The sequence below is a fragment of the Lynx canadensis genome, chromosome D3, assembly GCF_007474595.2.
Source record: "Lynx canadensis isolate LIC74 chromosome D3, mLynCan4.pri.v2, whole genome shotgun sequence".
In the NCBI taxonomy this organism is placed as follows: Eukaryota; Metazoa; Chordata; class Mammalia; order Carnivora; family Felidae; genus Lynx; species Lynx canadensis.
The window spans coordinates 87,653,214-87,678,849 of record NC_044314.2 but is presented as its reverse complement, the minus strand read 5'-3'; the positions used below and the strand labels follow the sequence as shown (position 1 = coordinate 87,678,849).

At 43.6% G+C, this 25,636-nt stretch overlaps 1 protein-coding gene across 3 annotated transcripts; it reads right to left on the bottom strand.

Annotated features, from left to right (window-relative positions):
* Positions 1-1,579: 1,579 nt before the first annotated feature.
* GTF2H3 (general transcription factor IIH subunit 3) lies at positions 1,580-25,547 on the bottom strand. 3 transcript variants are annotated; one of them, XM_030336480.2, is made up of 13 exons: positions 25,469-25,547; positions 21,993-22,072; positions 16,035-16,141; positions 14,123-14,289; positions 11,871-11,933; positions 10,952-10,981; positions 10,776-10,804; positions 8,411-8,485; positions 7,311-7,364; positions 4,139-4,207; positions 3,614-3,749; positions 3,464-3,500; positions 1,580-3,377 (listed from the first exon to the last, which is right to left on the bottom strand). In XM_030336480.2, the coding sequence occupies exons 1-13, from the start codon at positions 25,479-25,481 to the stop codon at positions 3,308-3,310; spliced, it is 930 nt and encodes a 309-aa protein (XP_030192340.1). In that variant the 5' UTR covers positions 25,482-25,547; the 3' UTR covers positions 1,580-3,307. The 3 variants fall into 3 exon arrangements, with proteins under 3 accessions (XP_030192340.1, XP_030192342.1, XP_030192341.1); XM_030336482.1 differs by lacking the exon at positions 25,469-25,547 and adding an exon at positions 25,398-25,436 and having other exon boundaries at positions 2,475-3,377; XM_030336481.1 differs by lacking the exon at positions 21,993-22,072 and having other exon boundaries at positions 2,475-3,377; positions 25,469-25,544.
* Between the last annotated feature and the right edge of the window lie 89 nt (positions 25,548-25,636).

Below are 25,636 nucleotides of genomic sequence, written 5' to 3'. Positions count from 1 at the left end.
TTCTGCTTCGATGTTAGTATTTTAATTTATTGTTTATTTTTATTTTTTTAAATGTTTTTTAATGTTTATTTATTTCTGAGACAGAGACAGAGCATGAGTGGGGGAGGAGCAGAGAGAGAGGGAGACACAGAATCCGAAGCAGGTTCCGGGCTCTGAGCTGTCAGCACAGACCCCGACGCGGGGCTCGAACTCAGGAACCATGAGATCATGACCTGAGCCTAAATCAGATGCTTAACCCACTGAGCCACCAGGCACCCCTCAATGTTAATACTTAAGCTTAACAATGGCCTGACCTCCAGGATCCTGTAAGTCTCCTTTACCATATAAACATTCCTCTGGCATCTCCTTTATCTCTCCCCTCCACCCAAGATGTATGTTAACAATCATCCTCCAAGCTTGGGGCCCACCGATCTACATCTGAAGGGTCTCATGACTGAGGTTTTACTAGACGCTAGTATATGACCTTTTCCTAACAGCAGGGAGCCCCAGGTCCTGGAAAGGTTGCTTCTAAATTCCTTAGAGACTTCCACTCTCCCCAATCCCCTCCCAACTTGAAAGTATACAACCAGTCACTCCTCACAGCCCCGGTGCAGCTTTCTGCCCACGGGTCCTGTCCCTATGCTTTAATAAAACCACCCTTTTTGCGCTGAAGAATTCTTTCTTGCCCATTTTCTCTGAACCCCAACATTTTCACATCATATTTACTCTCTTGTCCATCACTGCTGGAAACGTTCCATGCACTCTTCCGGGAATCACTAACGGTCTTACAAATCATCTTTGGATGATTTGAAATAAACAAAATAACTGTTTTTAAAACATGGGAGCAGGAATCTTTTTGTAGATAAAGTCCAAGAGACTACCTTAGAATTGAGGATTGGATAATAGTTATAATATTTAACTATCTACTCAATAAGGGAATAATTTCATGGTTTTACAATTAACTATTATGGGATAATAAAGGTCCTACTTCTATGACATGAAAACATACATTACACCAGCTTGCTTTATCCAGTGAAAATACCAAATAATTAAAATTTTGCTAATCTTGCTCACAAAATAAAATTACAAGCAAACATCCAATCTTCCTTCTAATAGTTTCAGACTTAGAAACTTTGCATTAAATACTTCACACTTGTGAAATACTCTTGACCTTGTGGTTATGAGTTCAAGCCCCACATTGGGCATAGAGCTTACTTAAAAAAAAATAAAATAGGGGTGCCTGGGTGGCTCAGTCGGTTAAGCATCTGACTTTGGCTCAGGTCATGATCTCACAGTTTATGAGTTCGGGTCCCATGTCGGGCTCTGTGCTGACAGCTCAGAGCCTGGAGCCTCTTTCGGATTCTGTGTCTCCCTCTCCCTGTGTCCCTCCTCCACTCAAGCTCTTGTCTCTCCCTCTCTCTCTCTCAAAAATAAACATTAAAAACTATTTTTTTAACACATTAAAAAAAATAAGTAAAAGTTGTTCAGAGTTGAATAAAAACTTGATTGACATTTGACCAAATCCAGTTAAAGTACAAACTTTAAGAGAAGTTGAATTAGCATGAAACAAACAATAAGCGGAAATGACTTAGGCAAATAGGAAAATTTAAATTATTTTATTATAAAAATTTATATAAACCATAAAAACAACAGTTAAAAACAAAGCCTAAACAGAATTAAGCCAGTACACAAAACATTTCAAACAAAAACCTGATCAGCTTCTTTGAAATTATTCGTCTTTTGGGTATCTGATGACTCCTAGACCTAAAACAGCGATTTCCATTACTCTTAGGCTATGAAATATTAAATAGTATGTTTAAAAGACAAACCAGATTTTCAAACTTAAGGATTCACAAATACTTGCCAGGTGACCACCAAAATCTGTGTGTAATTAACAAAGTTATAAATCCAGAATACAAAATCTACCCAAAATCATCTAACCAAGTACCAAACTACTTAAACGAGACTCAGCTTCTGAGATGGCATAAAGAGAAAATTAAAATCTTCAGGTTTTTGTCAGTATACACCTGTTTGTTTTTGTCAATATACTTTTAAAAACAAATCAGGGGCGCCTGGGTGGCACAGTCGGTTAAGCGTCCGACTTCAGCCAGGTCACGATCTCGCGGTCGGTGAGTTCGAGCCCCGCGTCAGGCTCTGGGCTGATGGCTCGGAGCCTGGAGCCTGTTTCCGATTCTGTGTCTCCCTCTCTCTCTGCCCCTCCCCCGTTCATGCTCTGTCTCTCTCTGTCCCAAAAATAAATAAACGTTGAAAAAAAAAAATTTTAAAACAAATCAAACCAGCCACCATTCCTGAAAGCCCTTCTTACATTGTACTGGAATTTGAAAGGACTTCTAATAACTTCAAGCTCACATAAAAAAATAGGGTTTTTTTTCTCATTGAAATTACAAATAATTTTTCTTCTGAACCTTTAGCATTTGTCAGTAGTAAACCCAAAGCTTCTAGAGAACAGTTCTCCAACATTATTGCTTTTTTTTTTCCCCCTCATTACAAAAGGAAAGAATTCTATCTGGGGGACAACACTGAACCGTAAAAAAATCCATTCTCCCCAAGAGAGTCCCCCTCTGAACCCAGACACCGGCTTTCACAAATCAGCTCTCACACAACTATCTCTGAAGAAAAAGTTGCCACCAGAGTCCTGCACCCACTCTCCTCACTCACTCAAGATCGGACTTTGCACTTATTCGGTGACAAACTGTTATTATTTGGATGACTGTGTCCAGACACGTAATGATGTCAGAGAAAAGAAAAAATATCTGTATCTGAAGCTAATCTGAATCTCGACAATCGGGAGTTTATTTACATGACTACTGTAAAAGTCAGCTGTGGAATCAAGGAAGATGGTCTATGTTGAATAATGCCAGCACCGCACGGTTGCTTTCTCCCAAACTGCACTCAAATTTCACGGGTCGTGCATTCACAGTAAGAACCTAGTCACGGGTAACAGAGTCCAAAGCCTGTGATCAGTCAGGATGGGCTGACTGACAAATGAGCACCTCATTTAAAAAAAAAAAAAAAAAAAAAGTCACTAACTAATTTGTGCTTTCTTCTCTTCTCCCTTTGTGGCCAAAAACCAGTCAGAAATGATTTGGGGTACATTGCATAGAATGACTCCCTCAAAAAAAGCAGTCTCCCAAAAGCACAGGACGAGGATAATGGTTTAGAAATCTTTCCTGTAAGAAATGTCAGTAAAAATTATCCTACACATGCTGTATTTTTTCAGGGCCTTCCCAACACAGACTCTGCCATACAATTTCTATTCATAGGCTCGAAAAGATGGGCAGAGTGTGGGGGCGGGTGGATCTTACGATCATGCTGATGCTTTCAGTTTCTTTTTCTTGGCCTTCAGCACCGGAGGCAGCGAAATCTTAAAGGCTGTCCTGAAATGACACAGAGGACCACACTCTTCAGTGCTCTAGACTTTTCCAGTGTGAGCCAGCCACACAGCCTGGCGGGGGATACTTACTCGCAGGTGGTGCAGATAGGACTGAAATTGCAGAATACTGTAAATTGAACAGACAAAATAAACAGGGTGTTGGAAAAAACCACAGTTATTTTCTGACCATCCCCCACCCCCGCACAACACACAAAAGGACAACCCTGTGCTTGAACTTACTTGACAAGCACACAGAACAGACATAGCCAATTTCAATAAGATTTCGATGACAGAAGCAAGCAGCCCGGTAGTCCACGTGAATCGGGGGTGGGAGGATTAACTGAGATCTTTGATCTTGATCGGGAAGAAAAACCCACTGGGGGGGGAAAAAAAGGCAAGGAAGATAATTTTATTTAGAACATGGGGGAAAAGTAACCAGAAGTCAGGATATAAATATCAAATATTAGCCAGTGAACACTAAGGAGAATAAATTAGGATCTTCCTTAAAAGTCTATCAAGAGTTATCCATCTCCCAGCGACCCAGCACATGCACACACAGGCACTGTCCTGTGAACAGTCCTACAACCTTCTGCACACAGCTGCCTCCAGAGACCACCTGAAGTGCGTGCACCCTTGTAGGTTCCAAACCCCCGGGGCCACCATTTGCTCCTTCTTCTTCCAATTACTGGCCTCAGCCACCTTGCTCCCATTCATTCCCCAGGAAACGGGGTCTGTCCCTCGGACTCCAGGTGTCAGGCTCCTTACCAGTAAATACTGCAGGAGGGAGGGCATCTGAGGCACCTTCAAGTACAGTCCCCCTGTGATGTCACAGGCCTGCAAGACATACAGAGGGCTCTCTGCCGAACTGGCACGTGCTTAAGCTTTTCTAGAGGGATGGAATTCTTACCAGGTCAGGTCTCCAAAGGAGGATATGACTGAGCAAATCAAAAGGGAATGGTCTCCCAGGGTGAGGGAGGACCACAGGCTTCCCGCTACCTCTCCAGGTTTCCAGCTATCTTATCCCCCGCCCAGGCACCCCACTCTTTCGCCCTTTGAAGACCTCAGTGTAGCACAGTATATGCCCTTTCTCCTGTGTTGGCTACTGATAAAATCTTTATTCCTACCATGTTTACTCGTTTTCATTATATTTTTTAGCAACAGCTTTGAGATACTTCATAGGCCATAAAATTCAGCCTTTTAAAGTGTGTAATTCACTACTTTTCACTGTATTCAGCGTTACGCAACTGTCACCACTATCTAGATCCAGAACATTTCCTCACTCCAAAAAGAAACCCCATACCTGTTAGCAGTCACTCCCACCCCCTTCCTCTAGTCCTGGGCTACCACTAGTCCACTCTCTAGCTCTATGGATCTGCCTATTCTGGACACTTCGGATCAACGGACTTAGGCAACATGGGTCTTTTCTTTAGCATCGTGTTTTCAAGGTTCATCCGCGTTGTGGCACGTTATCAGCACTTCATTCCTTTCCATGACCAAATGCTATTCTATTGTATGGTTATACCACAATTTGCTTAACCCCATTCATCTGTTGACGGACGCTTGGGTTCAAACAGGGGAAGACAGAAGAGTCAACCAGGTAAGTAAACGCAGAAATAACGTCACAAGTTATCATTTCTATGAAGAAAAATGAAGCTGGGTAAGGGGACAGGGAGTGACACTAGACAGTCAGGGAAGGCTTCTCTGAGGAGGTGACTCAACTGAGGAAAAGCCTCAGAGGCAGAGGGAACAGCAAGTGCAGACAGCTTCAGGCTGCAGCGGGCCTGTGGTTTGAAAGCAACAGCAAGGAGCCCGGTGTGGCTGGAGCGAAGTGGGAGACGCCACGCGGACAAAAAGATACCCGGAAACCGTATCGCGTAGGGAGTACAGATGGCCACGGGAAGACTCTGGGTTTTAGTCCATCCCGCTGGGATGCCACGGGAGGGTTTTGAGCAGGCGGGTGACAAGATCTGATTTGAAAGCTTCGTTCTGACCGCTGTGCTGAGAACCGACTTGGGTGGGCGTCAGCAAGGAAACAGAGGCCAGCCAACAGATCTTACAAGCTTCCGCTTGAGTGGTAGTAGTGAAGCGGAGGACATACGGTGGGATTCAGAGACTATTTCAAAGATCAAACCGACAAGATTTGCAAGGGTAGGAAAGGAGAAGAAGAGAAGAAACAAGTTAGAGTCAGAATTTTGGCCTGAGGGGCTGACGGTCTGAGCTGCCAGTTGCTGAGATGGGGATGCCCCTGGGAGGCTGCATGAAAACCTCAAGTTCCGATTTTGACATGTGAAACCTGACATGCTGCTGGCGGTCCAGGGGGAGATGCCGCATATACAGCTGAATACTCAAGTCTGGAACTCACAGAGCCTGTGTCTGACCCACGCATATAAATATGAGGGCCAGGGAGCCAGAGCTGGGATTTTTTCCTTTTATTTATTTTTTTTAATGTTTATTTATTTTTGAGAGGGAGAGAGAGGGAGGGAGGGAAGGAGGGAGAGGGAGAGAGAGAGAGGAGAGAGAAACAGAGCGTGAGCAGAGGAGGGGTAGAGAGAGAGGGGGAGACACACAATCCGAAACAGGCTCCAGGCCCCGAGCTGTCAGCACAGAGCCGACGCGGGACTCGAACCCACAAACCTCCAGATCGTGACCTGAGCTGAAGTCGGACATTTAACTGACTGAGCCCCCCAGGCGTCCCGCAGAGCGGGTATCTAAATTCATGGCACAGGCAAGATCTTCCAGGAGTTAGCAGACGCTGTGTAGGCTGAAATGTGCAGTTAAAACGCGTACTCAACCTTTTTGGTTTTTTAATTCTGAGATATAACCATACGCACAACACTATACATACATAACATGGAAGTATGGTTTTGATACAACGAACACCATGCACCTACCGCCAAGTTTAAGAAATAAGACCGTTCCAGAACCTCTGACTCTAGTGTACTTTCCAACTGTATCTCCTACTCCGCAACCTCAGTAGTAACCTAAACTCCGCGTTTTCCAGTTTTGTGCTTTTAACTGATCTTTTAGGAAATAATATTTCTTGTGGTCAAAAAACATTTATCCGAAGTTCAGCAGTATCTTTAGTCTTCTTCCCCCCCTTTATGATTTAATTAGACCTCTTTTCCACACGTTTGATTAAAAAGCAACATCCAACAGTGCCATCCAACAGAAATATAACGTGGGCAATAACGTGAAATTTAACATTTTCTAGCCGCATAAAAAAGGGGAAAAAACAGATAAAATTAATTTTAATAACATTTTATTTAACTCAGTATATTCAGAGTATTATCGTTTTAACATGTAATCAATACAGAAATCTTTACATTCTGTTCTTCATACTACGTCTTTGAAATTCACTGTGTATCTTGCACTTAACGGCACATCTCGGTTCAGACCAGACTCATTTCAAGAGCTCAACAGCCGTGTAACTATCACGTAGGACAGCACAGATGTGGAGTTATGATCCAGTCTTTATAAAATGCTCTACTTGGTGATCATTCTTCCACCTATACCTTGTGTAGAGAGAGATCTGTCACGCTGTTCGCCTAAGATTAACAACGGTAATTTGAAGACGACAGGATTTGAAGGGATTTTTTTTTCCCCTTTAAAAAATACTTTCCTGTGTCGTTGGACTTCATTTCAATGTGTGAGTCACTTTCACAGAACCAATCAAAGTCACTGTGTGGAGCATAAACAAACATTTTAAAGGAACCAGAGAGCCGTTCACCTGAAACTGCTGTGACGCTACGTGTCAACTATACTTCAGTGAGAAAAATAAACTAAAACAAGGACCAGGAGATGCGAGTGCTCCAAGCTGCAGCAGCACACAGGCTAACCCTACAACCGGGTGCAGGCCGGTGAGAAGCATTCACAAGAAATCAAGAGAGCACACCATGCTCCCTGGACCACCACCACCGCGCTTTCCTTGAACACGTACCTGTTGGAGGAGTCCTGAATCCGAGTCTAAAACACAGGCATCGATCAAAATATTCTGAAACGAACATTCCGGAAACATTATAAGAGGAATAAGAATGACTAGCTTACATCGGGTAACTACTGTGTGCTACGCTCCTCTCAAAATGCCTTGTGTGATCCACAGGGTAACTCTACAAGGTAGATACTGCGCATCTGCAGCTGAAGCACCCAGGCCTTGGCCAGGCTGCGGTCACAGAGCCGGTAGAAGGCAGTGCTGTCACCCGCCCCCTCCAGTCTGCCTGTCCCCAAAGCCCACGGTCTTTCACTACAGCATGCGGCTGCTCCAACATGGAGAATACTAGGCATGGACATGGGAGCATTTGGGGCTTAAAACTGAAGTTTTAAGAAAGTTTTTCTTAACATGTCAAAGAAGAAAATGTCTTAGTGATAATTCATTTGAATTAGTGAAAATTCACTCAAATATTTGCAAGGTAAAAAGATCAAATCTTTCTAAGACCTCCCCATGCAAACAGATAAAGAAACTGAGGCAAGGTATGGTGTGAATTGCAAACTAGGGATTCTTAGCCTGAGGCCCAAAGATGGGTCCAAGGATGGGCTAGACGAGGGTTCCATGAATTCCATGAAACTAAATGCAAAACTGGGTTTCAGAGTACCTTTTTCTGGGGACCCCTCAGATTCTCATGGGCTCCAGGACCCAAAACAAAGAAACGACTAGTACAAAATATGAATTCCAGATTCCTAATCCACTGATAAGGCCAGTTAGTCAGACTACCTTTCTATGTACGTCATTCAAAAAATAAAATTAATTCCTTCATAAGGAAACAAATATTCTTTAAAAAGAATGCTCTCCCTAGCGGGGGGAGGGGGAAAGAGAGAGAGAAAGGCAGGCAAACTAAGAAACAGACTCTTAACTACAGAGAACTAATGGTTACTGGGGGGGGGGGGGGGGGAGGAACGAGGAGGGGGGGGAACAGGTGATGAGCACAGGGTGTCATGTGAGTGCTGAATCCCTAGACTGCACCCCCGAAACTAGTATTACACTGTATGGTAACTAACTGGAATTTAAATAAAAAATGAAAAGAAAAAATACTCCCAATTCACCTGCTTCTGTGCTGCGAAAATGACATTCATGAAGTTCATGTACTGCAGTGCGCTGTCTTCCGCAGCCTTAATCACCTGGAAATCATATCCACGTGAATAACTTGCGGGCACAGCCGAGTTCTCACCCACACGTCAACACAATGTACTGCAGACACAACCAGTGCAGCTGGTTGAATTAGAATTCATCTGCCTCGTTACCATTATTACATACTATCTATAGCATAAAGATGACTGCAGCAATTTCCTCCAGACCCTACCGCTCAAGAGAGGATCCTTGTTTAACAGTTTCTAGAGAGCACCTGTTGGGGCACATATATACACTCACACCCAAAATACACATACACACACACACACACACACACACACCCCAGGATGATCACCTAGTGTTCAGGAAACTGCTCTTTTTTTAAAAAACAAACTCTATACCCAATGTGGGGCTCAAACCCACGACCCCAAGATCAAGAGTTACGTGCTCGGGGCCCCTGGGTGGCTCAGTCGGTTAAGTGTCCAACTTCGGCTCGGGTCATGATCTCACAGCTCGTGGGTTCGAGCCCCGTGTCGGGCTCTGTGCTGACAGCTCAGAGCCTGGAGCCTGCTTCCGATTCTGTGTCTCCCTCTCTCTCTCTGACCCTCGCCTGCTCACATTGTCTCTCTCTCTCAAAAATAAACGTTTAAAAAAAAAAAAAAGAGTCACATGCTCTACCATGCAGGCACCCCCTGCAATCTGCATTTTGATTCCACAGTACCTGGGGAGGAAATCTCGTATCAATGAATTTGGATGTACATCCTCCTTCGTGCTGACTTCATAGATTTCTGCTCTCTAACCAATTATCTACAGAGGACACTGAAGCAGTTTCCAATCCTGAGTTTTAAACAGTGCTCTCATGAGCACCCACATACACGCTTTACGTGACCCCGACTAGCTCCTAAAGTAATCAGGGAGATTGCTAAAGTATATGCACATTAAATCTTGACGTCTTACTGGACGTTTATACTTCTGCACTTACTAGGAAGGCTGCACGACTTCTCAAGCGCTAACTGGCCATCCACATTCCTTCTTCTGCAGATTGTTCATATCGTCTACCCGTTTCTTTACAGTAAACCTTAACTTCTAAAACTTAGTTTAGAGCCCTTTTTCATTTTCAGAACCATGACATTAATCCTCTCTTAGGCAGCTATGCTGAAAATACTTTTCCTAATAGTTTTCCTTTCCTTCTTGTTTTGGGGGTTTATTTTTTTTTTTGAGGTCTTCAGGTTTTCTTTAACGTTTCACATAATGCTCAGCAAGGTCCTTTCCTATCCAAGATGCATATAAACAGGTATTTTCTTCCAGTGCTTTTATGACTTGAATTTTTAGAGTGAAATGTTTGATTTACTAGATTTATTTGATTTGATTTACTAGATTTAGATGTGGGCATGAGATCTAGGTTGGTTTCCCCCCAAATGGCCAACCAATTGGCCCATTACCTTCAACTCAATAATTCATTTTCTTGCCACAAACTTAAGGGCTTCCTTTCCACAAGTCAAAGAACTCCATTGACCTGGTTTTTCTCTGGATTCTAGTCTTTTCCATTTACCCTGTGTCTACTACTGTGCCAGAATCACAGTGTTACTACAGGTTTGCCATGTGCTTTAATGCTTGACAGGGCAAGTTCCTGCTTATCATTCTCTTTCAGAAAGCATTTGTCTGTTCTCACTGATTTATTTTTCCAGATAAACTGTTGAATTTCTTTCTTTTTTTTTTTTTTTTTTAAGATTTTATTTTTAAGTAATCTCTACATTCAATGTGGGCTCAAACTGACAAGCCAAGATCAAGAGTCACACACTCTACCAACTGAGCCAGCCAGGGACCCCTTACTCTTGAATTTAATTCCCCCCACTCTGCCATGAAAAATAAAAAAAACCTCATTAATATTCCGAGAATGCATTAAATTTATAGTTTAACTTTGGAAAAATTGACATCCAAGAGTAAAATTTGGCTCTCCATTCAATTCTCTCGTCTCTCAGAGTTTTAGTTTTTCATCATAATCAGTTTTACACATTGATTGTTGATTTATTCTGGATATTCAATATTTATTATAAATGGGTCTTGGGGCACCTGGCTGGCTCAGTTGGTTAAATGTCTGTCTAGCTCTTGATTTCGGCTCAGGTCATGATCTCACGGTCATGTGTAGGGCTCAGCACTAATAGCGTGGAGCCTGCTTGGGATTCTCTCTCTTCCTCTTTCTCTACCCCTCCTTTGCTCTCTCTCTCAAAATAAGAAAACTAAAAAAATAAATAGATAAATGGGTCTTACTTCCCGTTATGCTTTCTAATAGGCTGCCATTGGTATATAAACACAGTACTGATTTTTTCTTAATCTTACCAAAATCCTTGATTTCATTTCTTGATTATCTATAAAAAGATAAAAACAGATTACAATTTAACTGAATCTTATTAAACGTATTATAAGGCTTTCCAACCAATTTTTTTAAACAGTCCACCAAAATTATAGCAGTAAGATAAGGTTTACAGGCCTCACAAAAAACCATAGACTCCTACCTTTAACCTCCTTGTTCATTCTATGAATATCTTATTTTTTTAGCATTAAGGAATTTTAAAATATTATTTGATTTCATAGATATTTATAGTAAACAGGAAAATAACCTCAAATTTTAAATCAATCCAGCATCCACTTAGCTGAAAAAAGAAATGCTCCACTTCCCACGATAAACACACAAGAGTGATTGGGGGTTTCCAATTACCAACCGCAATTAACTGGGCTTTGTAACCTGACCAAAACATGATCTTTGTCCCAGAATATTAAAATTACCAGGATCTGATCCTTCTGTGATTGTCCACCACATCCTACATGTGAATATACTGGGACCACCAGTAAGTCAATAAGCCAGATAAGGTAAGGAATGTGAAAACCACACACAGATGAGAGGCACCCCCAAAGCCCAGGACACAGGAATCTCTCAATACTCTCCCAAACAAAGAAATCAAATTACACAAGACCAGGAGAACATCACACAAACACAGACAACATCAAAACGCTCAGGAAGGTGTTCACTCTACGCTAAGTTCAAATAACCTGTGGGCCTGTGGAAAAACCACTCACGAATTAAGCCTCAGGATCAGTAAACGGCTCCTATAATCAAACACACTGTTACTAATTTACAGAAGGCAGAAGAAACAAACACACCCACCCCAGGCTGCAAGATACAAGCACCCCCAAGAATCTGCTGGGAGCAGGACATACTAGAGAAAATAAGAGTTTTCTTTATTTACATTTCAAGTTTTTACAGCTTATTTTAAAAATGTTCTAAAGCCAAGATAAACTATTTTTTGATTACCCACCACTTTAGAATACTCAAGCCTTTCACTAATATGGACACCCAAGGTTCTCAAAATTATCACAAGAAAGGTATGTTTCATGCACAAGACACCTTCTGAACGACTAAAACGCCAAGGATACAGCAAAGAGCTTTGGCGAGGGATCCCGCCAGCAGAGTTTCCGTATGTTGACCCTTTATGTCACCTGCAAATAATAATAAAGTTAAAAAGTCAATTACTGGGCATTTTCTTGGACTAAAATAATTTTCAAACCAAAGCATTCGTCATGAATAAAACCAGACAACATGTCCAAATCAGGTTTAAAAACACAGAGAGAGATCTGTTCTCAGTATTGCCTAAATAAGCAATTTTTAACATTTTCTCAATTTAAAATATTCTGAGGGGATACAAAGTCTCAGTATGGGATAAGTTCTGGGAATGGCCAGTGGTGATGTTTGTACACCATGTAAATGTACTTAATGTCACCGCACCGTACATTTTTAAATGGCTAAAGAGTAAATTTTACATGTATTCTACCACAATAAAAAATAAATAGAAAACACCCAGGGGTTATCTGGAAAGGTTCAGGTTTGTTATGACCTAAAAGGTACGAAAGGTCATGTACAGCACCTGATCTGAGCCTCTCTCTCCTCCGTCCCATCACCCCTCTGCCTCCTGCCCTTGGAGAGCTGCCTGGCTTGTGGATAGCGGGTCGAGCAAGCCCTCTAGCTGTGGCAAGCAGGGACGATGCTGGCAACTTATTTGACGCCTTGAGTGAAAAGAGTTAAGCAGCTCAAGAGGGTGGAGATCCCAGACGGACATCTGGCCTGCAGCTGGTCCTGGAGCACTGATACCCCCGCCCGTGGGTGAGGTCAGACCAGGAAAGGTCTTGAACACCATACTGAAAAGTTGAGACTTTACCCTGGAGGCCAGTGGTTCCTGAAGTGTGATTCTGGAACCAGGTATAGGAGCATCACCCAGGAACTTAACAGACACACAAATTCTTGGGACCACCCTCGACCCACAGAACCAGAAACTGCAGGGTGGGACCCAGCATTTTGTTTTCACAAGCCCCCAGGCGACTTTTACCAGCTTTACTGGGGTATAACTGACAGATCATAAAATTCACTCCTTTTAAGAAAACAATTCAGTGGTTTTTAGTAAATGTAGAGAGTTGTACACAATTACCACAACCCAATTTCAGAACATTTCCTTTTACCCCAAAAGATCCCTTGGGCCGGTCCCAATCGCATGGTGCTGCCCCGGCCCCAGGAAACCATGAACCTACTCCCTGTCTCTAAAGAGTTCCCTTTCCCTTCCAGGTGATTCTGACACAGGCTACGGTTTAAAAAACACAGCCTACGGGCAATAGGGAACCAGTAACAGCCTTTTAGCCAGGAAATAGCAGCTCTGATTTTCAGAAAGATAACTATGAGTGGAAAGACCTGAATGGGGACAGACAGAAGTCAGTGAACAGAAGCCACTACAATGATCCAGAGGAGCAGTGCTCAACCTGAGCAACTGTGCCCTATGGGGGATATTTGGCAAAGTCTGAGACATTTGGTTATCACAACTGGGGGATGTTATGGCATCTAATGGGTCTAGGCCAGGGATGCTGCTAAATATCCTCCAAAGCACAGGACAGTTCCCACAATAGAGAATTATCCAGCCCAAAATGCCAACGGTGCTGGGGTTGAGCCAGATGACAGAGAATTGGGAGGCAGATTTTGGAGGTACTTCTAAGGCTAAACTAATGGGATATCATGGCTGACTAGATGGTGAATGTGAGCAGAAAAGAGTCAAAAATGAACACTTTGAATTTGGAAACGTAGGTGGAGGGGCGTGGCACAAACTGGGGGTGGAAATGGCGGTGTGACTGGGAGGGAAAGATAATGAACCTAGTCTGGGGTGTGTCAGCCAGACTGCGGACCCCTCTGTGGAGACATTTGCTGGAAGAAAGGCTACTTTAAAGATAAAGACTGGGAAGTGTTCACATAGAAATGACAATTAAAGATAAGAGCGGATGAAAACATACAGAGGAAGAAAAAAGAAGAATATAATGTGCAGAATTGAAAAACCTATTTTTTACGGGACAAGATGAAGGAAAAGTCAGAAATGGAAGAATGGTCCTAAAAAGAGGAGAAACAGGACAGAAGGATATCCTTAGACGCTAAGAGTGTGTTTCAAGAAGTAGAGGCTGGCGGACAGTGGGAGAGGCTGGCGAGGTCAGGCAACCGGGGCTCAGGCTTGGATGAAAATGATTTTACAAAAGAAAAGAGAGAGAACGCAAGTAAACAGTCCCAGGAACCCCAAGTGTCTCGACTTCGAGCCTCAAGGACCTCCACATTCAACTGCCGATTGTACAAAAATATAATGGGCAAAGAAATCCATTACTCTTGGTCATGAGATCTTTAATTTCTTCAGCAATGACTTCATTCGCTGCTGTGAACAACTCGTATTTGCCGTCTTTGCTCCCTGAGGGGCTGAATTCAGAAGGAGGGTTGCCAGGGTCTCCAAAGAAGTCTCCAAGTCTGCCATTCTTCCCAGGATATAAGAATCGACTGAAACAGAGGGGGGAAAAAACATGAGTTACACCAGGACTCTGTCCTCGTTAAACACCCAGATGAAATTCAGCACAGAAAACACACAAAAACCACGCCAATTCTGCCTCGCAAGATTCTATAATAATTGGCAAACGCGAGTCTACCACCAGAGAGTGTTTCAATGATCCCTCTGTTTTCTCAAAAGTGAGAGGAAATAAAGCCGGTCCCAGTCTCTCGACATGCTTCGAGGTGGTTCTCATCCTACTTTCTCAGATGCCAGTCGGGAGGAGAGTCATACCGAATTCTATCTTAGGGCTGGTTTATTATTTGAGGGGTATTCACCTACCCCCCGTAATACAAATCTGGTCCAAGGGCCCCTGAAAAGATCCTCCCGGTGCTTCATGATTTTTATAGTAATCCCTGTAAAACACGGCTTTGATTTTTCTAACAACTGACCACTGTGCCTTTTGTAGCTTTTCTTTTACTATCTTAACCAAATCAGTGAGGTCTTTTACATTCAATTTTGAGAAAACTGCATGGTGATCATGGGAGCGAGGGCACTTACTTGGTGGCTCACGGGCTCTTTCGACACAGCCGAGAGAGCAGCCCCGAGAAACGAGGACGGAAGACCACCCACCTCATATGAAACAGGCTGGTACACGAGAGTCACTTCTCCCAAGATGTGGCTGACATCTAGTTAAGACACACAAGAACTGTGTCTTGCCCGGAGAATCAGATTCTATGGTCAGTGTATGCGCGCAAAGTAAATATGGTCAAAATTAACAGTGAAAATATGTACCGTGTACGTGGTCATTTATGCAGGGAAGCTCCACACCTACACACCCGTCCCGACGTGACTCACGTGCAGCCAGGTTCTACACTGGTGTTAGAAAAGGTCACTGTTGGGGCGCCTGGACGGCTCAGTTAGTTGAGTATCTGACTTTGGCTCAGGTCATGATCTCATAGTTTGTGGGTTCGAGCCCCACATCGGGCTCAGTGCCGACAGCTCGGAGCCCGGAGCCTGCTTCGGATTCGGTGTCTCCTCCTGTCTCTGCCCCTCCCCTACCTGTGCCCTCCCTCTCTTGAAATTAAATAAATAAACATTAAAAAAGAAAGAAAAATAGAAAGAAAAAAAAAAAAAAGAAAAGAAAAGAAAAGAAAAGGAAAGAAAAGAAAGAAAAGGAAAGGAAAGGAAAGGAAAGGAAAGGAAAGGAAAGGAAAGGAAAGGAAAGGAAAGAAGAGAAAGGAAAAGAAAAGTTAACTGTTTCTTCTGCTGAGCACCAGATGGGACAGTTGGCCTCGGTTAAAAGCCTACATAACAAGAAAAACCCTCATCTGTAAACACCAGAATCACACCCGGAGCAGTAAAATATTACACTCTGAGAAGTATGCAGGAGTCAAGACTGGCTGAGAGAAAGCGGAATCACACCTGCCCTCTGGAGCAGACCCACAAGGACAACAGGGATAGGAGCTACCTGCCCCACTTGATAATTCTCCCTGTTCTTTGCCTACAGAGTATGGCTGACTCCATGTAAGTTACCTGTGCACATGACGCAACTCTATTAGATGTCAGCTAATGAGGTTTCCGACATTCATTCCTTTCAAAGGTACACGTACTGCGTACTGATTCTTGACGCTGTTAGTATTGTTCAACGCTATAGAAAAATTTTTTTTTTGCACTACAGGAAAGGAACAGTACATGCCGACTGGCATCAAAATCTCACAAGTGTGAAGCACTGAACAGGTACTCACGACAGTCATACCTTTCTTGAATGTGACTTGCTATCACGGCAAGTTTGTTGGAACGATTCATGAATAAATGAGAATTTCCCAGCACCATCACAGCATCTATGCATTTTGATAAAGTAAACTGTTGAAAAATAGAAACCATAAGAAAAGATAAAGCAGCTACCCAAATAACTAGGTTAGGTCTTGAAATGATAAAGACTTCATTTAAATTTTAGACAATTATTCACTGCTGAAAACTCGCTCAGGAACCCCCTCCTCCAAAGCCATAAACCAAAACACTTGAAAATTAGTTTTCTAATTTTATTTATCTGAAATGATTTCTACATCAGTGCATTATTCCACAAATATTTTCTGGACGACATTTAAGGAAAGCAAACATGTTACACATTCTATGATAAAATTACTAGAAAACTACCACCACGCAGAACAGATGATTAATATACATACCGATTAAATTGGTGATTTGTAAAAGTTTTCCATTCATTCAGTCACTAAGTATGCTAAGCACCTATTATATGCCAGGCAAAGATCCCTTCTTTCATCAAGCTTACATTTTCTTAAGCACTAATATTACTAAAACATGTAGGTGCATATATTTATAATCCTGGAATAAAGCATGTTTCTCTTAAAGGAAAAAATACTTCAGGCAGCAAATAAAACACTGATAAATTCCACTTTATTTAAAAAAAAGTACAACAAACCTATTAAAATCTCTATATGGCAAAAAAGGTGACTATAGGGGCGCCTGGGTGGCGCAGTCGGTTAAGCGTCCGACTTCAGCCAGGTCACAATCTCGCGGTCCGTGAGTTCGAGCCCCGCGTCGGGCTCTGGGCTGATGGCTCAGAGCCTGGAGCCTGTTTCCAGTTCTGTGTCTCCCTCGCTCTCTGCCCCTCCCCCGTTCATGCTCTGTCTCTCTCTGTCCCAAAAATAAATAAACGTTGAAAAAAAAAAAAAACTTAAAAAAAAAAAAGGTGACTATAAACAAAAGTGAAAGGCAAATTACAAACTGGAAAAAAAACCTGCAATATATGACAAGCAAAAGGTGAACTTTCTAATATAAAGAGTATCCACAAATCATTAAAAAAAATAATACCCAGAGAGGAAAATGTGCAATGCCCCAAGAGAGAATGGGCCATCAAATATACTAAAAGCAAACTGAGATAACTTTTATGGTACATCCTATGGGCAAAAGATAAGATAAGGAAAGAGAGAAGTGCCAGGGTGACTCAGTCAGTCAAGCGTCTGCCTCTTGATTTCAGCCCTGGTCGTCATCTCACCTTTTATGAGATCAAGTCCTGTGTTGAGCTCCGTGCTGACAGCACAGAGTATGCTTGGGATTTCCTCTCTCTCTGCCAAGCCCCCGTCTCTCAAAAATAAATAAATAAACCTAAGAAAGAAGAGGGGGGCACCTGGGTGGCTCAGTTGGTTAAGCATCCGACTCTTCATTTCGGCTAAGGTCATGATCTCACAGTTTGTGAGTTTGAGCCCCGTGTCTGGCTCCACACTGACAGTGCAGTCTGCTTGGGATTCTCTCTCTCCCCCTCTCTGCCCCTCCCCTGCTTGTGCTCTCTCTCTCTCAAAATAAATAAGCTTAAAAATTTAAAAACAAAACAAAACAAAAACAAGGCAAGAGAACATCTTATTTGGGTACAAAAAAAAAAGGAATTCTCATATACCACTGATGAGAGTTCAAAATAAAAGTTTTTTGAGGCGTAATAGGGTAATATGCAGTGATGTGCTGGTCTATACGATGGAAAACTATTCAACAACAATAAAAAGGAATGCATTACTGTAACAACTTGGACAGATCTCAAAATCATTATGCTGAGTAAAGAAACGAGACCAAAAGAAATCCCACTACATATTGTTTGATTCCATTTATATAAAAATCCAGAAAATGCAAACTAATCTATAATGACAAAACAGATGACTGGTTGCCCAGGGGCAAAGACCAGCAGAGAGAAGTAGGCAGGATAAAGGAACATGATGAAACTTCTGGGGGGGGGTCACAGATTTATATGTTCATTATTTTGATTGTGATGATAATTTCATGAATGTATACATATACAAAAACATATCAAACTGAACACTTTAAATATATGCTATCCATTGCATGTCAGTTATATCTCAATACAGCTGATTTTAACTTTGATTTTTCCTTCTATTTACTTTTTTTAAGTATGCTCTACGCCCAATGTGGGGCTTGAACTCAAGACCCCAAGATCACAAGCTGCATGCTCTACCAACTAAGCCAGCCAGATGCCCCTGGATAAAGCTGACTTTAAAAAAGACACCACTGGGGCGCCTGGGTGGCGCAGTCGGTTAAGCGTCCGGCTTCAGCCAGGTCACGATCTCACGGTCCGGGAGTTCGAGCCCCGCGTCAGGCTCTGGGCTGACAGCTCAGAGCCTGGAGCCTGCTTCTGATTCTGTGTCTCCTGCTCTCTCTCTGACCCTCCCCTGCTCATGATCTGTCTCTCTCTGTCAAAAATAAATAAACATTAAAAAAAATTTTTTAATAAATAAAAACATTAAAAAAATCCTTTTTAATTAAAAAAAATAAAATAAAAAAATAAAGACTTGATACCAAATTCAAAATAATCTGTTCCAGAAAACAGAAAAGAAGACTTCCCAATTCATCTTACGAAGCCAGTATCACCCTTGTGTCAAAACCAGCCAAAGGTGGGGCGCCTGGGCGGCTCAGTCGGTTGAGCGTCTGACTTTGGCTCAGGTCATGATCTCGTGGTTCATGGGCTCGAGCCCCATGTCGGGCTCTGTGCTGACACCTTGGAGCCTGGAGCCTGCTTCGATTCTCTGTCTCTCTGTCTCTCTCTCTCTGCACTCCCCACCCCCCGTCAAAAATAATATAAACATTAATTTCTTTTAATTTATATGGAAATGCAAAGGAACTAGAATAGTTAAAAAAAATAATTTTGAAAAAGAAGAAGTGGGAGGAACCAGCCAGCTGGAGGAACCAACCAAGACATACTATCTAGCTATCGTAATCAACACTCTGTGGTACCGGTGGAGGGAGAGACAGAGAGCACAAAGGAACAGAAAGAGCACCCAGAAATAAACCCACACAAGTACCCAAGTGATTTCTGACGAGGCTGCAAAAGCCATTCAGTGGGGAAAAGGTAATCTTTTCAAATCTGGCGCCGGAGCAACTGGATTACACAGAGGCAAAAAAATGAAAGCTCAACTTAAATTTCACAGCTTGTTCAAAAAAAATAATTCAAAGTGGATTGTGGATTTATTTGGTCGTTTTCTCTAGGATTTCATTTTTAAGTAATCTCTACCCCCCCCAACGTGAGGCTCGAACTCTCGACCCGGAGATCATGAGCTGCATGCTCTGTGGACTGAGCCGGCCCTCCTGGATTATGCATTTACACGTAGAACGTTTCACAGAAAACGCTGCAGAAGATCTTTAAGACCTAGAGCAAGGCTGAGAATTCTTATAGCACCAGAAGGACAAGCTGTATTTTTTAAATATCGAGAAACCGGACTTGATCAAAATTGAAAATTTTCTGCTCCGTGAGAGGCCACCAGAAGAGGATAAAAAGACAAGCTAAAGCTTGGGAGAAAATACTTGCCAACAAGATATCTGACAAAGGGCTTATATCTAGGACATGTCTCTCAAATCTCGAAATTCAATAGTTAAAAATAACCCTAACACCCCAATGAGAAAATCGACAAATGACATGAAAAGACACGTCAGGAGGCCGATCCGTATGGCAAATAAGCCTACGAGAGGATGTGCGACATGTCTAGCTATTAAGGAAATGTGATTAAGACCACAATAAGGTGGCATTCCACGCTCATTACAACAGCTAATATAAAAAACAGCGACCACATCAAACACCGGTGAGGAGAGGGACAAACGGGATCCCTCACGCTTGCTGGTGGGAGCGTACAGCCATTCTAGAAAACAGTACAGCAGTTTCTCATCCAACCAAACGTGCGATCACCAGGCAGCTGCGATCCTGGACATTCATCCCACAGAAATGAAAACTGACATCCACCCAAAAACCTCCATTCAAATTTTCAGAGCAGCTTTTTATGTAGTAACCAAAACCTGAAGAAAACCACCCAAATGTCAAAGCTTTACCAGGTGAGTGACGAAACGAGCTGTGGGATATCATTCCGCGGAACACTGCTCAGCAATAAAAAGGGCAAACTTTGATACATGGAACAACCCGGATGGATCAAGGGCATTCTGTTTTGTTTTTAAATGTTTAATTTTATTTTTGAGAGAAAGAGCACGCATGCGTGGAGCGTGGGGTAGGGCAGAGACGGGGGGGTGGGGGGTGGAACTGATAAAGGATCCAAAGTGGGCTCTGCGCTGTCAGCAGGGTTCAAACTCATGAACTCCAAGATCGTGACCTGAGCCGACATCAGGCACTTATCCGACTGAGCCAGCCAGGCACCCCAAGAGCATTCAGTTGAGTGAAAAAAGCCAACCTCAAAGGCTACACACTTTATGACCTATTTACGTAACAGAACTATAGCACTGGAGAACAGATCAGCATTTATTAGGGTTTAGGGACCAGGGACTGTCTAAAGTGTAGCAACTATATTATTATTGCTATTTTTTTTTAATTTGAGAGAGAGAGAGAGAATGCATGACTGGGGGAGATGGGTGGAGGGGGAGAGAAAGAGAGAGAGGCAGAGAGAGAGAGAGAGAGAGAGAGAGAGAGAGAGTCTCAAGCAGGCTCCACTCCCAGTGTGGAGCCCAACACAGGGCTCCATCCCACGACCCTGGGATCATGACCTGAACCGAAAGCAAGAGTTGGACACTCAACCAACTGAACGACCCAGATGCCCCAGGTGTAGCAACTATAAAAGGAACACAAGTGACGAGGCGCCCGGATGGCTCAGTGGGTTAAGCATCCTACTTCAGATCAGGTCATGATATCACAGTTCACAAGTTCGAGCCCCACATCAGGCTCCATGCTAACAGCTCAGAGTCTGGAACCTGCTTCCGATTCTGTGTCTCCCTCTCTCTCTGCCTCTCCCCTGCTCACACTGTCTCTCTCTTTCAAAAATAAATAAACATTCAAAAAAAGTAAAAATAAAAAAAAAAGGAGCACTGTGATGAAACAGCTCTCGTCCTAACTGTGGTGGTAGTTCCACAGATCTATACATGCGACAGGGACAGCATAGCACCGCACGTACACACGCATGGATGGGAATCTGTTGTGATCTGAATAAGGTCTGAAGAGCACACTGGCGTCAGTTTCCTGGCTTCACTCCTGTACTTGAGATACAGGAGGTGTTACCACTGGAGGAAGCCGGAGCAAGTGTGCACGGGGCCTCTCTGCACCATTTTTTTTAACAATTTCTTAGGAGTCTGTAATTATTTCAAAATAAAATACTTCAAAATAGATTTTTTTTTAAAGGCCTACATATTGCATGGAATACGCGAAATGTCCAGAGAAGGCAACATAGAGACAGATAGCAGATCACCGGTTGCCTGCAACTAGGGGGTAGAAGCACTGACTGTGAACAGGCATGAGGGAACTTTTTGGGGGTGATAGAAATATCCTAAAATGAAATTGTGGTGCTGGTTACACTATTTTATTGTGATTTTTACTAAAAAAGCATCGAATTGTACATTAGAATGGATGAATTTTATGGTATGTAAAGGACTTTACTATAGCTGATTTTTTAAAAAAAAAAAAAAAAAGCGGGGCGCCTGGGTGGCTCGGTCGGTTAAGCGTCCGACTTCGGCTCAGGTCATGATCTCACAGTCCGTGGGTTCAAGCCCCGCGTCGGGCTCTGTGCTGACAGCTCAGAGCCTGGAGCCTGTTTCGGATTCTGTGTCTCCCTCTCTCTGTGACCCTCCCCCGTTCATGCTCTATCTCTCTCTGTCTCAAAAATAAATAAACGTTAAAAAAAAAATAAAAAAAAAAAGCAATATAAACACACACTCAATTAAACCAGAATTATCCAAAGGCCTCCTCAAGCAATCTTACCTGAGATTCCTTTAATCCTTGTTTCCCCCACCAAATTGGGTTGGTATCAACTATGATAACCAGAAGATTCAATTCATCTTCTGAAAATATTAACAAAAAATAAAAACGTTAGCCTCATGGAAGCATAGCAAAGCTAACATTCCCAATTTGTAAATTAAACCCACAACAGGCACCACCACTTGCCTTTACGTGTGTATCAACCTACAATCATGAAATTAACAAAAGGCCATGTTCTTTTAATAATCTAAAGCTCTGTGGGCCCTTAGCAGGCTCTTGCCTGCTCTCTGCACCACTACATCTTTGATGCACTAGAACGGAAGCTCCGTGAGGGGGGGATTCTTCCTCCTCTGCTTGTAGCACAACTGCCTAACATGTGGTAGACGCCCAATAAATACCTAATAAACGAAGCCCAAATATTCATTTTAAATACCTGGTCAAGGACAAAACGCACCGATTAACCAGTTAATATGCAATAGTGGTAGAATTTCAGGCACGGAGGGGTTGAAGGGAGACACTGGACTCAGTTTGGCCTCAAGTCTATCAAATATACTAGCAGCAAGGCCAACTGTGATTTGGAACCGAAATTTTTTTTAACTAGGCTCCACGCCCAGGGCAGAGCCCAACACTGGGCTTGAACTCACAACGCTGAGATCAAGACCTGATCTGAGATCAAGGGTCAGACACTTAACCCACTGAGCCACCCAGGCACCGCAGGAACCAATTTTTAAAAGGTGAAAACCAAAGAGGGAAAAGCAATTGCTATGTAAAGATTTTACTGGGAATAGGCTACTCTCCAAAGTTAGGCACAACTAGACAGGCTAACAACACCATGAATTCATTCAACAAACACTGACACTAAATACCAGTGTCAGGTGCTGGGGATACTGGGTTCAAGCCCTCGAGGAGTCTAAATTCTAACCGAGGTGAGAGACATACAAACCCGTAAGTCCTTGCCGTTATGAAAAACCCAGGATGCTCATTTAATAGCAAAAAGCAATAACGCCTTTCCTGCCCCCCATACCTTCTTCCTGAAGTTCCACCTCCTGTATCGGGATAATCCTCACTCCTTCGGAGATTTCCGTCACATATCCAAATCCTATTTACCCTTCAAAGCCCTAAGCCAGTGCTACCTCTTTCCTCCAAGAACCCTCCTCAGCTCTTCCAACAGGTCCTTCTCCCCCAGCTGAGGACACGAGTCCTCTGCATCAGCCACTGGCACATGTAATACTAGAATCGCATTCTGTGCTGACAACATACTGAGGGAAATATCTTTCATCAATTATAACACGTACCCTCTCTCTCTTTTTTAAATGTTTACTTACGTATTTTTTGGGGGGAGGGAGGGGCAGAGAGAGGGAGACAAAGAATCCCAAGCAGGCTCCAAGCGGTCGGCGAAGAGCCCGATGGGGGGGCTCGAACATACGAAGCGTGAGATCATGACCAGAGCCGCGATCAGGAGTCGGGCGCTTAACCAACTGAGCCACCCAGGTGCACCTCTTTTTTTTTTTTTTTCTTTTAACATTTAACAGTTGCTAAAAGCAGGACGGTATCTTATAACATTTCTCTTAGTGGTATCCTGAATAAAAACGCATCTCATAATCGGTAGTGTCTTAGAGGACCTGAAGTTTGGCATTCCTGCTCTGCAAATGAAAGTAACTTGCTCCAAGTCACATGGCCCGCTGGCAAGTAGCAAAACACCCTGCTATGAAGACAGGTCTGCTGGACTCTAAAGACTAGCTTTTCAATGCCTCACTGTCCGCTTTGACCCTCTTTTAACGACACTCAGAACTCACCGCCTCATTTTACATCTAGTTGTGTTTCTGATCTCTGTTGCCAGCTCTGCTAAATCTAGCCCACCAGACCGGACTCCTTACAGAATGAGGGTTTTTGCTAACCCTAGGGTGAAATAATACATGCAAACCACACACACACAAAGACGCCTAGCACAGAAGCAGCACTTAGTAACTGTCTTTCACAGGACTTCCTGTGAAAGACACGCCTCCACCCATAAGCCCACACTCCTTTGGCCTCATTCCCCATGAGGCCCCATCCCACAATTCTCAAGGTCACTCCTTGCCACCACCCGAAGCCTGAGACAAAGTGCTGCCTTTCAGGAGAGACGGGTATCCATACACATGGCACTGCCCTGTGATTTTTCCTTCTTTGGGCCACGCCAGGCCTGCCTCTCTCACAGCCCTGTGGTATCTTAAAAAAAGATAAAGGAAGCATGGGCAGTTGTTACAGCCTCTGAAATGATCTATTTCCACTCTTGCTGCCACAGTCCCTTCTCCACACAGCAAAGTGACCTTTTAAAATTATAAATCAGGGACGCCTGGGTGGCTCAGTCGGTTAAGAGTCCGACTTCGGCTCAGGTCACGATCTCACGGTTCGTAGGTTCGAGCCCCATGTCGGGCTCTGTGCTGACAGCTTGGAGTCTGGAGCCTGCTTCGGATTCTGTGTCTCCCTCTCTCTCTGCTCCTCCCACACACATGCTCTGTCTCTCTCTCAAAAATAAATAAATATTTTTTAAAAGTTTTTGAATTATAAATCGGATTGTACCAACTCTTTGCCTTGAGACCCTACAATGGCTTCATATTACACTTAAAAACAAAGCTCAACCTCTTTACCTTGGCCCACAAGGGCCATGCATCTGCCTAGTTCTCTGATCTCATCCTTCTAGCTCATTTCGCTTCCACCACGCTGGTCTCTTTTTTTTTGAGACATTAGGCTCTACAACTGATAGTTTAACGTATAGATGAAAGTCTCTCCTTTCTTTTTTTTTTTTTTATTTTTTTAACGTTAATTTATTTATTTTTGAGACAGAGAGAGACACAGCATGAACGGGGGAGGGGCAGAGAGAGAGGGAAACACAGAACCGGAAGCAGGCTCCAGGCTCTGAGCCATCAGCCCAGAGCCCGACGCGGGGCTCGAACTCACGGACCGCGAGATCGTGACCTGAGCCGAAGTCGGACGCCTAACCGACTGAGCCACCCAGGCGCCCCGAAAGTCTCTCCTTTCTATCCCTCAAGTTCCCCATTTCTATCTCACTGTAATGCAGTGGCTCAACTTGCCACGGCGCCTTCGCACAGTCATTCAAGACTCCGTTTCAGTACCTGAGCTCTTATCTGAAGTAGATGCGCCTCGACCATCCAGTATATCGTCTTCACACCTCTTGTCACCCTTCGAAGCTATTCTTATTTACTTGCCTACTGTCTGCCTCGCCCACTAGACTGTACCCTCCCCGAGGGCCCTTGTCTGTCATGTTCTCAGCCGTATTGCGCAGCGCATGAAATAACGCCTGGCACACAGGACGCCGTTCAGAAATATTTACTGAATAAATGAATTCTTTTGCTACTCCCCTAAAGACCAAACAGGTTGCACCCGGCCCCCGACATAATGCTCCACCTGGGTGATCCTGGCCAGGCCGAGCCCGCCCAGTCCCGGGGTCGGGGGGTCCCTCCCAGCACGGCCCTCACCGTCTGACACCATGGCAGCCAGGATCCCCCCACGCCCCGGCAGCAAGCAGTCAAGTATTCCTCCCGGCTCCTGGGCACCCCGACTTCCGGCGCCGCAGCGTGACGCAAAGGCGGCTCCGCCCAGGCCTCGCGCCGTACCCACGGCCCCGCCCCCCAAAGCGCCGGAAG